Raw genomic sequence first — 13,885 nt, 5'->3', positions numbered from 1 at the left:
CCGCTGAGCTAAGTGGAGTTCTGTTCTGCTGGGACCTAATTCTCATCTCTGCCACCCAGAGACCCAAGAGGGAAATGCATTTTTCCATCTGTTTCTGTCCCCCATTCGTCAAGGGTGGTCCCCACAGGGCAGTAACCCCCCTGCTCTTGTTCTTCCAGGTTAGGCATGTGAGAGTGCCAAGCGGGTGCCCACAGGCATCCCCTACCATGCCAACCCGAGGGCAGGAAGGCAGAGACATGGAACCTGGGTCACAGATTCTCCCAGGGCCCAGCTGTGCAATTACTGTGTGCAGCGAGCAAATACATGCACAAGCCGTCGAGCATATTTGAATTTGAAAACTGTAACATTCACTAGTCACAGATTAAATCTGACCCCATTTGCTGTTGGACAGCAATCTTTGTGTTTCTACCTGAACTACTGACATTCTAGAACAGTTTTGTTTAGCAAGCATTCACGTGGCACCTATAGAATACACCATGCTAGGTGCTACACGGTTGGAAAGATGAAGTGAGGAATAGCTCCCAATCCAGCCAAGGAAACCAGAGTGAAAACATATTCTTTTCCGTGTCACCCCTTACAGAGCCAGAGCTGGTGACATTTGGTGGTATCAGAGAAAGTTTATCAGTTCTCCCCTGAGAGGTGGGGAAGGCTTCACTGAGGCAGTGTCAGTTCACTGAACACTTCACTTCACTAAGGGACACGGAGGCAGGCTGGGCGGGCACCTCGGATAGAGAGCACGGCAAGGGCCTGGGGCGGGTAGAGTGTGGTTGGTGTTCATTTGGATGCAAGCCCCATTCTTGGCTCAGAAATTTTATTAAACTCTAAGGGCCAGATCTGGCCAACTCCCAAAGCAGCAAAAGTTTAAGAGACTGGATGGGAGTCCCTGTAGAGGACCCAGGTACCTGTCTCGGACTCCAGCCTGCGCGGGGCACCCGTGGATCTCCATCTCGCCGCAGCACAGCTCTGGCCCTTTGTGCCTTGTCCGCCCCTGCGCCTCCTGAAAACAGCTCTCCCGGTTGCCTTCTCAGGTACGGGGTGGCCCGGGCCAGGCCGGCTTCCCACCGGGCGCTGCTGGGCAGGGTCCCGGCGAGGGATGCAGGCTCTGGGAGGAGAACGCGCAGCTCCAGGACGCGGTGCGGCGGCTGCGCGCGGAGGTGGAGCAGCATCAGCAGGAGGCGCAGCAGCTCCGTGACCAGCGCAGGTCGGTGACCCCGCCTCCGACCAGTTTCCCTCCCTCCCCCCACAGCGGCTTGCAGAGCCTAAGACTTGAAATGGGTCACTCCCTCCGGCACCCTGCCTTGCAAGACACTAGACAATGCGCCAGCATCTCATAGATACTACTCCTCGAACTCATGAAAAGTCCCAGAGCGCCAGAAATTCCAGATCTCAAAACCGCAGAGGAAGTGCCTTGAAATAGAAGAGGGAGTCCTGTTCCCTGCAAATCGGGGCATTTATGAGACTAAGAATTAGACCTAGAAGACACCAAAAGTGTCATCAAATCCAACCTTAGGGAGACAGTGTGGTGTAGTTCAGACCGTGTGGTGTCTTCTTAACTAGCTGTGCGCTCTTAACTAGCTGCGTGAGGTTGGTGAGTCAGCTGACCTCTCCCAGACTGAGTCCTCTGTAAAATGGGGATAAGACTCCAGCCTCGGCTGGCGCGGTGGCTCACGCCTGTAATCCCAGTACTTTGGGAGGCTAAGGCAGGCAGATCACCTGAGGTCAGGAGTTCAAGACCAGCCTGGGAAATATAGTGAAACCGCATCTCCACTAAAAATACAAAAATTAGCCAAGCGTGGTGGTGTGCACCTGTAGTCCCGGCTACTTGGGAGGCTGGGGAGGGAGGATTGCTTGAGCCTGGGAGGTGGAGGTTGCAGTGAGTTGAGATGGTGCCACTGCACTCCAGCCTGGGCAACAAGAGCAAAACTCCGTCTCAAAAAAAAAAAAAAAAAAAAGAAAAGAAAAGAAAAAGGTTCAGGGAGACTTTCCATTGCACTGTAGTTGTTAGGGAAGGCTGGGCTTTGCACTTTGGTCAGCACTGGTAACTCTGCCTCTGATGCATTACCTTGGGTCAGTTTCTTGACCTCTCCATGCCTCACTGGCCCAGAGCATGGGAGGATAACAGGGCCTAGCTCACAGGGTTGTCGGGAGAACTGAAAGAGAGAACGTGTACAGGGTTTGGAACGATGCTTGGCACATGGCACTGATTCAAGAAACGTCTGTTGTCATGGTTCTCAAACTTGAACTTGCATTAGAATCATCTGGAAGGGCAGGGTGTGGTGGCTCATGCCTGTAATCCCAGCACTTTGGGAGGCCAAGGCAGACTGCCTAAACTCAGGAGTTTGAGACCAGCCTGGGCAACATGTAAGAACCCCTTCTATACTAAAACTACAAAAACAAAAATAAACAAAAAGACACCAGGTATGGGGGGTGTGCACCTGCAGTCCCAGCTACTCAGGAGGCTGAGGGGGAGGATCACTTGAGCCCAGAGGGCGGAGGCTGCAGTGAGCCGAGATCCTGCCACTGCCCTCCAGCCTAGGTGACAGAGCAAGAACCTGTCTCAAAAAAGAAAAAAAGGAATCACCTGGAAGGTTTGTTGAATACATTTCTGGGCTCTACCTTCGGCATTTCTGAATCACTAGAGCCAGGGTGGAGCCTGCAAACTAGGATTAATTAGATTAATTAGCGTTGGAATTAGGATTTGCGTTTCTAACAAATTCCCAGGAGATGCTGATGCAGTGTCACCAGGATGCTACTTTGAGTGCCACTGCCTTCTTATCTGTGAGTCCTTTACTTCACTCTTGCTGCAGTAAATGGCCAGAGCAGGAGAGTTTTCCAGAGACGCTGGAATTCTTCATAAATCCTCCTTTTTTAGGCAGAAGCGCTCGCTGAGATGAACCAGGGTGTCCTGGAGGCCTGAGGTAGTGCTGGGTACATGGATTCCCAGCCAGAGGTGCCCCTCATGGGAGCTTTGTTAAAAGTCCACACTCTGGGGCCACCCCAGTTGCAGGAGGTCTGAGAGAGGCCTGGATGTGGAAAGGAGGTCCCAGCAGGGGCCTGGTTGTGGAAAGAAGATCCCAGGAAGGGCCTGGATGTGGAAAGGAGGTCCCAGCAGGGGCCTGGATGTGGAAAGGAGGTACCAGGAAGGGCCTGGATGTGGAAAGGAGGTCCCAGCAGGGGCCTGGATATGGAAAGGAGGTCCCAGCAGGGGCCTGGATGTGGAAAGGAGGTCCCAGGAAGGGGCTGGATGTGGAAAGAAGGTCCCAGCAGGGGCCTGGATGTGGAAAGGGCCACCGCAGTTGCAGAAGGTATGAGGAGGGGAATCTGGATGCGGAACGAGGCCCCAGGAGACTAGAATGCCCAGTGGAGATTGGGAGGAGAGCCACCAGGAGACGGGGGTTATTCTGAGTCCTACGCTCACTGGTGAGGGACAGTTTCCCCCTGCCAGGGCCAGGTGACTGTGAAAGAGCTCAGGCCCTAACTGGACTGGGGTCATGAGGCCTCCCTCCCCAAGCGAACAGCTGACCAGAGGCTCATCTGAGAGGCAACCAGGAGCCCACCTGGCCAAGGTGGAACAACTTAGTTTCAGTTAGTGACTCACCATGTGACCTTCGCAACTCCCTAGAATTAGGAGTTTGGATTAGCAATTCCTAACAATTTTACATTACGGCCCCCTCCAAGTGAGAAGAGCAATGGTCCCACTCCTGGGAAGGAATATATTACATAAAATTTGCTTGGACCAGGCCAGGCATGGTGGCTCACACCTATAATCCTAGCACTTTGGGAGGCCGATGTGGGAGAAACGCTTAAATTCGGGAGTTAGAGACCAACCTAGGCAACATAGCGAGGCCTCACCTCTAACAACAAAAAAAGTGCTGGTCGGGTGCGGAGGCCCACACCTGTAATCCCAACACTTTGGGAGGCCAAGGCGAGTGGATCACCTGACGTCAGGAGTTTGAGACCAGCATGGCCCAAATGGTGAAACCCCATCTCTACTAAAGATACAGAAACTTAGTGGGGCATGGTGGTGGGCACCTGTAATCCCAGCTATTCAGGAGGCTGAGGCAGGAGAATTGCTTAAACCCAGGAGGTGGAGGTTGCAGTGAGCTGAGATGGTGCCACTGCAGTCCAACCTGGGCAACAGAGTGAGACTACATCTGAAAAAAAAAAAAAGAAAAGAAAAGTGCTTGTACCCTCTGAGGGCAATAGACCCCTGAGGCTTTTCTGTAGATCCCGCTGTTTCTCACAAGTAAGAGAAATTATCGCTAATGGTTGAGCATCTACTTTATGCCATGGACTGTTCTGCACATGTATTAACACAATTCCTCCTTGCAGTAATTCTGTAAGGTAGGTTCCACTGTCACCTACATCTGACAGAGGAGGGCGCAGCAGGGAGCAGCTTGCCCAGAGTCACACAGTGAGGAAGTGATGGGGAGGCTGCAGACATAGACACAGTCGGGAGTCAGCAGGGGAGGGGCTGAAACACTGCCATCCCACCCACTTCCACCCTGGACTGGTGGCCGCCCGGCTCTCAGAGTCCCAGCATTTGGGCGATACTGATAGAGAATCTCAGCCTCCCGCCTCCCCGCTGGCCCCAAGTGAAGAGCGTGTTTTCTGGGGCTCCTCTGCAGGGCTATTCTCCATCACTTCTGCCTGAAGCTTGTCCCCATGCTCACGTTTCTCCTTCTGAGATGGGAAGGTGCTGAGAAGGGGTCCCACAGTGGGGATTTGTTCTGGACCCCACAACTCGGAGACCCTAGCTGTCCTTCCCACAGGTATCCTCAGTTCACAACCTCTCCCCACCCAGCTCTCCCAAACTGGGCAGCAATGAGGGGAATAAACCCCAGGACCCAAGGGGCGCCATCCCCGGAGCTGGGCAAGCCTGGCTGTGCTTTCGTCCACCATAGGTTGCTGGAGGAGAATCAGCAAGCCCAGCGGGCCAGGGAGGTGGAGACGCTCCGCCAGGAACACCGGAAGGAGATGCAGGCCATGGTGGCAGATTTCAGTAGTGCTCAGGCCCAGCTCCAGGCCCGGCTGGCTGCCCTGGAAGCCGAGTAAGTGAGGCCTTGGGCCCCAGGGAGGGACTAGCAAATGTACCATTTGGTAGGGTGGCCAACTCACCCCAGTGGCCCTGGGCTTTCCTGGTTTTCAAATGAAAAGTCCTGGGTTCTGGCCGGGCCCGATGGCTCACACCTGAAATCCCAGCACTTTGGGAGGCCACGACAGGCGGATCACTTGAGCTAAGGAGTTTGAGACCAGCCTGACCAACATGGTGAACCCCCGTCTCTACTAAAAACACAAAATTAACCAGGTATGATGACACATGCCTGCAATTCGAGCTACTTGGGAGGCTGAGGCAGGAGGATCACTTGAGCCTGGGAGGTGGAGGTTTCAGTGAGCCGAGATTGGGCCATTGCACTCCAGCTTCAGCGACAGAGCAAGTTTGGGGGGATGGGGATGGGGAGGAACAAGCCAGGGGGTCATCATTCTCCCTTCATTTTATGAGAATGTGTTCCCCTTTCCTGCAGGTCACTGGGAATCTGTGAGGATAAGCGTTGGTTTAATCCTCACACTTGGAAGAAATCAGAAGGATCAGGGCTGCTCAATTATGAGCATTTGCTCTGTTCTAATAGTATCATCTCATTTAATCATCACAACAGTACTTGAGGGTAGAGTTGTTATTCCCACTGGTCCCTCATGCACACATATTGTATTTATTCATTCAACAAATATTTGTTAAGGACCCACTGTATGCACCGCACTGCTTTAGGCTCTAGAGTTACAGTGAAGAACAAAACAAAGACAGTGTCCATAGGCTCACAAATTCTGCCGAGGACTCAGATAAGAAATAAGCAAACAGGCTGGGCTTGGTGGCTTATGCCTGTAATCCCAGCACTTTGCATGGCTGAGGCTTGAGCCCAGGGAGGATCCCTTGAGCCCAGGAGTTTGAGACCTGCCTGGGCAACATTGTAAAACTCTGTCTCACAAAAAATTAAGAAATAAAAAAAATTAGCTGGGCATGGTGGTGTGTGCCTGTAGTCCCAGCTACTTGGGAGGCTGAGGTGGGAGGATCATCTGAGCCCAAGAGGTTGAGGTTGCAGTGATCCATGATTGCACCACTGTACCCCAGCCTGGGTTACAGAGAGAGAGAGACTGTGTCTCAAAACGAAACAAAATAGACCCAGTCTCAATAAAAAGAAAAACCAAGCAGTTAAATTCATAACAGGTGGTGAAAGTGCTAGAAGACAGGATTGGGAGTGGCAAGTGTGGGCAAAAGAAGGCCTCTTTGAGGAGGTGACATTTAAGTACAAAGGAGGTGAGGGCACTCCTGAGCCATCTGGATGAAGAGCATTGGAAGCAGATGCCACATCTGGTGCAAAGGCCCTGGGCCTGCTTCACGTTCCTGAAAACAGCCCAAAGGCTTGTGTGGCTAAACAGAGTGAGAGGGAGGGTGAGTGGGAGGAAAGGAGCTGGGCGGAGGAACCCCTGCCCTGATGGGAAGGAATTTGGATGTGTTCAGAGTGCCCTGGGAAGCCATCACAAGGTATTGGGCAGGAGTGACATGGCCTGACTGCTGAGAAGAAATGGGGAGGGGGTGACTGGCAGGAAGACCTTTTAGGATGTGATGGCTGCAAGCCAGGTCCTGACAGGCAAAGCCACTTGCCCAAGGTCAGGCAACATTAAGTGAATTTAAATGTCACCTGTCTGACCTTTAGCCTGAGCTCTTAAAAACTTCTCCACTGTCTCCAATACAAAGCAAATCATTCAAAACCCAGCAGGAAAGGTTTTACCAGCTACAGTCTACGGGGCACTTGCTATGTAAGCCAGGGGCCCATTATCACACGGAATTCTCACAACCACCCAGTTCCATGGCCAAAGAAGAGGGAACCGAGGCCCACACACAGGTGAAATGATGCTCAAGGTCACATATCTAGAAAAAAGCAGAGCCAGTATTAGAGCCCGGTCATCTCACTCAAAGCCCTGGGCTCTTATCAACTCCTGTCAGTAGGTCATCTGCAGCCCTAGCCCTGCTCGCCTCCCCACCCAGTTCCACCCTGGCTTCACACTGAAAAAGCAGGCAGTGGGTACTGGCCACGGGCCGTGCTCCGTGTCCGCCTGCAGATGGCGCCAGAGCTTTAAGAGAACCTGCGGGCCTCGGGCGGAGTTGGGGGCATGTTCCTGCCCTGGGCTGTTCTCCCAGCAGCATCCCTGGCTCTTGAAGCCCCGCTGTGTGCAGCACTCTGTGCACACAGGGGACCTTTGGCTCCTGGCCCTGCAGCCTCAGGGGACCTGACAGAGCTGGGATCCTGGGTTCCGCCAGCCATTTCCCTGGGAGGCCCTGGCTAAACCTCTGCTGCTATCTGGGCCTCCCCCGCCAGGCTGAACACACGATGGCATTCCCATCGCGTGCACTTGTTCTCCCGCCTTGTTGAGTAATTGCTCTAAGGGGGACCTGACTGCATACCTGCTTGGAACAGACTGAAAGATTCTGGAGAGAAGCCAGGGAAGGGAGCGTCCAGGCCCGAGGACCTTCAGCTCATAGGCCGCCTGCAGACCCGGCTGAAGGAGAGAGAGGACATCATCAGGCAGCTCACGGTGAGGCAATCAGGGGGCGCCTTGCCCACGTGCCTGGCCGGGCACTGCGGGTTCCCCAAGGGAGGGGTGTTCACTTGCATTCAGCATTTCTCTAGGTGCCCTAACATCTTCCTTTATAAAGAATCCTTTCGGGCTGGGTGCGGTGGCTCACACCTGTAATCCCAGCACTTTGGGAGGCTGAGAAAGGTGGATCACTTGAGGTCAGGAGTTCGAGACCAGCCTGACCAACATGGTGAAACCTCGTCTCTACTAAAAATACAAAAATTAGCTGGGTGTGGTGGTGGGTGCCTGTAATCCCAGCTACTAGGGAGGCTGAGGCAGGAGAATCACTTGAACCAGGAGCCAGAGGTTGCAGTGAGCTGAGATCACTCCACTGCACTGGCCTGGGTGATAGTGCAAGATTCTGTCTCAAAGAAAAAAAAAAAGAATCCTTTTTTTTTTTTTTTTTTTTTTTTTTTTGAGACGGAGTTTCACTCATGTTACCCAGGCTGGAGTGCAATGGCACGATCTCGGCTCACCGCAACCTCCGCCTCCTGGGTTCAGGCAATTCTCCTGCCTCAGCCTCCTGAGTAGCTGGGATTACAGGCATGCGCCACCATGCCCAGCTAATTTTTGTATTTTTTAGTAGAGACGGGGTTTCACCATTTTGACCAGGATGGTCTCGATCTCTTGACCTCGTGATCCACCCGCCTCGGCCTCCCAAAGTGCTGGGATTACAGGCTTGAGCCACCGCGCCCGGCAAGAATCCTTTCTTTTCTATTATTAAAGACATACTCACTAAAAAATTAATACAGGAAAACAGACAGAAAAAAGATCATTTGTCCGATGATAATAATTTTTTTAACTTACAGAATTTGAGAAAATGTAGAATGGCTTATGTTTGAATTTTAGTAGAATCAATAGATGTTTTTATTGTCGTTCTTTTTGGTAAAAATGACCACCTGTTTTCTACTTAGCAAAGCCACTCCCTAGACCCCTTGAAAAGAACCCAACTCCCTCTGATTCAGTATCCACCCAAGGCCTGCTGGTCATTTCTTGGGAATGTCTCCCCCCTCCACCTGCTCCTGCCCACCCACCTACCTTCTGAATCTCCAGGTGCTTTGAAAATTAGGTGACACTGATAAGGAATTATTGCTCATTTGCTAAGTGTGGACAGGTATTGTGAGTTTTTAAAGTAATCCTTATTTCTTTTTTTTTTTTAAGTAATCCTTATTTCTTAGAAATATTGTTTTTATAGAGAAATTTATGTAATAACTGGAATTTAATACTAATACAGCAGGAGAGAAAAAAAGTGGAAAATGACACATACAGACAAGATTGGCCATACAGTTATAATAGGTAAAGTGGGGGATGGATTTCATTACCCTCTCTACGTTTGTATGTGTTAGAAAACACAAATGTAAACAAAAGACAGAGGAAGAAAGAAGGTGAAATCCTTTGCATACCTGGAGGTTTTCTTTCTTTGCCTTACTAACTTTCTGCAGTAGGTTACCTTCACATGCTAAGAACAATTGGATTTCCAGTATCCTAAAGCATAACCTGCCCTTTTCTTTACAAGAGGGGCTGGGGACATAAAAGATCAAGAGGAAAGGTGCTTCCTCAAAGCTTCAGGGGCTGGCAGTTTGATTCTCACTGCCTTCCCCTTCCTCCCCTGGACTTTCCTTCTCTCTGTATTCTGTCCTCACAGTCATCTTCCTTCAGGTCAAACCCAGTGCTGTGTGGTTAGGTTCACTTAGACTCAGTTGTATTGCTTTTTCAGGAAGAGAGAAGATTTCACTACACAGCATTCCCCAGTGCAATGTCCCACCGGAATCGATCTTTTTCTTTCAATCCTCACCCGGGATATTTGACTCCTTCCATGAAGGTAAATTGGTTCTACTGGTTTTAATGCATTATACAATTCTGCTCGTTTCATTTTTCTTAAAGGTAACCACAGGTTATTGATGGGCTGGTGTACGCTCAGAGAAATATTCATTGGAATAAAAGCACCCATGAGAAACAGTCCAAAGTACTAATAGTGTAATCTGGCTGGGCAGATTATGAGTGATTTTTATTTTTTATGGGTTTTTGTATTTTCCAAACTTTTTAGAGTAAATATGTGTCAGTATTAAGAACAGCTCTATCTAGGTAATGGGAGGAAGAAGAAGAGTAAGAATCTTCCACTTCTTATTTCTGTATGTATTTTTGGAATTTTTCACATCCGATTCTCTTATCTGCTATCACAAAATCCTAAAGGCTATCACAAAATCCTAAAGGATCTTTGAAAATAGTATTTTTGGCCAGGTGTGATGGCTCAGATCTGTAATCCCAGCACTCTGGGAGGCTGAGGTGGGTGGATTACTAGAGGTCAGGATTTCAAGACCAGCCTTGTCAATATGGTGAAACTCCATCTCTATTAAAAAATAGAAAAATTAGCTGGGTGTGGTGGTGGACGCCTGTAATCCCAGCTACTCGGGAGGCTAAGGCAGGAGAATTGATTGAACCCACGAGACGGAGGGTGCAGTGAGCCGAGATCACACCACTGAACTCTAGCCTGGGCAACAGAGCAAGACTCCCATCTCAAAAAAATTTTAAAAATAATTCACAGGACAATACATTTGTGACCTAACTAATGTGATCTCATTTGTAGTTTTTATGTATCCCTCAGTGTGACGAAATGTAAATTTCACTCCAGGAATGTGAATGCATTTGAGGCTAGGGTGGGCCCAGCTCCTGCTGAGGGTGTTATATGACCTTCTAAAATCTTAAACAAAATTTAGTTGCAAAACACATCCATCTCCAGAAGTTCTGGCTAAGAGATTGTGAACATACATATATATTTATAATACAAAATGAAGATTAGAAAGAAAAGTGCTTTAAAAAATAGCATGTAAGTATATAAATAAAATTGTTGCTTCTTCTCCTGTGCAATTTTGATTGGGCGAGCATTATTTGCTTTTACAACAATGCTTTTTTTTTTTTTTTTTTGCATTGCATTGCAATAACCTTTCCATTAATACAAACAGAAGAAGAAGATGGAGGACGTGCCCAGCCGCGTGGTCAGCGTGCCAAACCTTGCCTCCTACGCAAAGAACTTCCTGAGTGGCGATCTCAGCTCCAGGATTAATGCCCCTCCAATAACTAAATCACCCAGCTTGGACCCAAGCCCCAGCTGTGGCCGGCCCTACAAACCCAACCAGTCTCTGGATGCAAAAACTGCCACAAGGTTCTGGGGGTTGTTGGGGACAGAGGCCCTGATTCTGTTTCCCCATAGATAAAAGGGAAATTAGGATTCTTTCTGGCACCTGCTAAGTACTTGGCATTTGGGTGATATAAAGAGTAGCAAAACAAGCCCTGCCTGAAAAATGATAATTTGGCCAAAAGGAAAGACTGTGTAAGAGAAGAGAATTATGTCATTTGGAAGGGGTACTATTCCCGGTACCGAATTCCAGAAGGCCCTTTTTCATGCATGATTAGACAAGGGACACTGAATCACTTAGCTGAAAACTTCAGAATGGGTTACACAAAAGGTAGACCCCATCTGGCCTGGAGGTCTGAATTCAAATCACACTCCTCCTCATTCTTAGCTGTGTGGCCTTGGACAGGTCACTTGACCTCTCCAGGTTACCATATCCTTGCCTCTAAAATGAAGACAATATAGCATCTATCTCATCAGACTAATGTGAGACTAAAGGCATTAATCCATAGGACATACTTAGCACAGGAATTGGCACAGAAATCTTTAATATAGTTTCAGTATTATTACTAATATTATTCCTCAAGATTTACTGTATCCCCTTGCAATTCTAAACTCTCTTAATCAGGCCGGGCACGGTGGCTGACACCTGTAATCCCAGCACTCCGGGAGGCCGAGGTGGGTAGATCACCTAAGGTCAGATTTTTGAGACCAGCCTGGCCAACATGGCAAACTCATCTCTACAAAAACTACAAAAATTAGCTGGGTGTGGTGGTCTGCGCCTGTAATTCCAGCTAACTGGGAGGCTGAGGAACATTGATCACTTGAACCCAGGAGCCTGGAGGTTGCAGTGAGCCAAGACCATGCCAGTGCACTCTAGCGTGGGCAACAGAGGGAGACTCTGTCTCAAAAAAAAAAAATAAAAATAAAGTCCCTTAATCTTTAAGTTTGGTTAATCCTGCATAATTATCAGAGCTATAATCACTAAGTCTCAAAGGAACAACAGAGAAATAAACAATGGTGAATCTTCTGTTTTCAAAATGGGAATTAGACACTCCCTCCCCAGCCCCATCCTTTTCAACTTGCTTCCCATTACTAATGTTGGCTGGTCCCATTCGGGTATTTCTGAAGAGTAAATAAGCAGTTATCTTTCTCTGAAACTATGGTGGGTATTAAGTTGTTTATTGCATATTTAAACCATATAAAAAACATTTTCTTGTTTTTAGGACACCAGACGGTGAAACGGATCAACCAAAAGAAGCACAGCAGAAACAGGGCTCTCCGCACCAGGAATGGTTTACCAAGTACTTTTCTTTCTAAGCTAATCTTTCGGATACATCACAAAGAGGATACCTGAAAAACATTTCTTTTAAATCATCTGATTGAAGGAATGAACTAAAACCAACCAACCAAATAATATGCTTGTAATATGATTTATATATGATAGCTAAAACAAATTTTGGCATTAACATTTCATACTGTTCTGCCAGGCACCGTGGCTCATGCCTGTAATCCCAGCACTTTGGGAGGCTGAGGCAGACAGATCGCTTGAGTCCAGGAATTTGAGACCAGCCTGGGTAATATGGTGAAACCCAGTCTCTATAAAATATACAAAAATTAGCCAGGCATGGTGGCATGTGCTTGTGGTCCCAGGTACTTGGGGGGCTGAGGTGGGAGGATTACTTGAACCTGGGAAGAAGAGGTTGCAGTGAGCCAAGATGGAACTCCTGCACTCCAACCAACCTGGGTGACAGAGGGAGACCCTGTCTCAAAAAAAAGAAAAAATAATAATATTTTTCCATGGTGACAGTTCATGACAAATATCTTGACATTGAACAAACCAGTGTTATTAAAAAGCATCTACAGGGAAATGTTATTTGCATTACTAATGACCTATATTGTATTTCTAGTGTCTAAAACATCATACTCCATTTTGTGGAATATCAGACTTTGTGACTTCCATGATCTACTTTAAAAGTGGTTTAACTGTCCTTAGGATGCTAGTCAACTCACGGATGAGTTTTTTCTATGTAAAATGATACAATTCCAAAATGCACATCTAACCTCAAGAGGAAGATGAATAAAAGTTCAAAATAAACAGGAAAGCCAACTAAAAAGAAAACAAACCAAACCTACCAGAAATGGATGGCAGCATGCTTGGATTGAATTTTTCACTTGCTTGGTCTAAGACAAGCAGCAGATTATATATAGATGGGATAACACCTACCTCTAAAAGGGCTTTGAAAGGATTATGCAAGATAATTTAACATGAATTGGAATTAAGCACCACAGGTTTTTCTGTAAATAACCAAGCCCAGCCCAGTTATAGGTCTCAATTTAATGACTGCAGTGTCAACCTGATCATTTGTGAAGGCCTCTAGACGATCTGGTATTTGAAGTCAAAGATCTTCTAGACTGGGCACCTGGCTCATGCTTGTAATCCCAACACCTTGGGAGGCCGAGATGGGAGGAGAACTTGAGGCCAGGAATTTGAGACCAGCCTGGGCAACACAGCAAGACCTCCATCTCTACAAAAAGAATTAGCCAGGCACAGTGATGGGCGCCTGTCGTCCCAGCTGCTTAGGAGGCTGAAGCAGGAGAATAGTATGAGCCCAAGAGTTCGAGATCAGCCTGGGCAACACAGTGAGACCCCATCTCTACAGATAAAAACAAACAACAACAAACTCCCAAACCTCTGGTCTTTGGGTTGGAGCCATTTGTCTCATGGTGCGTTGCTTCTTCACTGCATGGATTTCCAGTGGATTAAAGGAACTGGAATGGCTGTTCATGGTGCTTACACTGCTCTCAGTCCACACTGTCTTGTCTTACCTTCTGACGGAGCAATGTGATTTGACAAGACTCAATGCAACTTTCAGTGGGTTAAATACTTTTTCAGTCTTTGGTGCTGGCCCAGGAAGTGGCCCACAAACCAATGTTAATTCTATGCATTGTCAAAACTTTGCTCTTTGAATAAAACTTTGAACTGGGCAATAAAAATGGTTGACTTGTATTGATTTTTTTATAGAAAGGTAAAATGAAGACAGCTTGGAAACAGAAAGTTCAGTTCCCATTAACCTCAATCACATAATCTTCAAAAAACAAAGCTGATTACATATT

The 13,885-nt window shown here is 48.1% G+C and overlaps 1 protein-coding gene across 6 annotated transcripts in view; it reads left to right on the top strand.

Moving 5' to 3' along the window:
* Positions 1–13,765, top strand: part of FAM184B (family with sequence similarity 184 member B) — a 139,495-nt gene extending 125,730 nt beyond the window's left edge. For 4 of the 6 annotated variants that reach the window (XM_032273184.1, XM_032273187.1, XM_032273186.1 and 1 more), the window contains 6 exons: positions 1,029–1,201; positions 4,905–5,051; positions 7,476–7,593; positions 9,353–9,457; positions 10,599–10,798; positions 11,995–12,393. In XM_032273184.1, coding sequence (XP_032129075.1) covers positions 1,029–1,201; positions 4,905–5,051; positions 7,476–7,593; positions 9,353–9,457; positions 10,599–10,798; positions 11,995–12,088 — 837 coding nt within the window. In that variant the 3' untranslated portion in view covers positions 12,089–12,393. Of the gene's footprint in view, positions 1–1,028; positions 1,202–4,904; positions 5,052–7,475; positions 7,594–9,352; positions 9,458–10,598 lie in introns of all 6 variants that reach the window. The other 2 variants (XM_032273179.1, XM_032273170.1) reach the window with 2 other exon arrangements.
* Positions 13,766–13,885: the final 120 nt, after the last annotated feature.

Source organism: Sapajus apella, unplaced genomic scaffold (genome assembly GCF_009761245.1).
Source record: "Sapajus apella isolate SASKATOON/1434 unplaced genomic scaffold, GSC_monkey_1.0 scaffold5, whole genome shotgun sequence".
In the NCBI taxonomy this organism is placed as follows: domain Eukaryota; kingdom Metazoa; phylum Chordata; class Mammalia; order Primates; family Cebidae; genus Sapajus; species Sapajus apella.
This window is presented reverse-complemented; position numbering and strand designations above follow the sequence as displayed.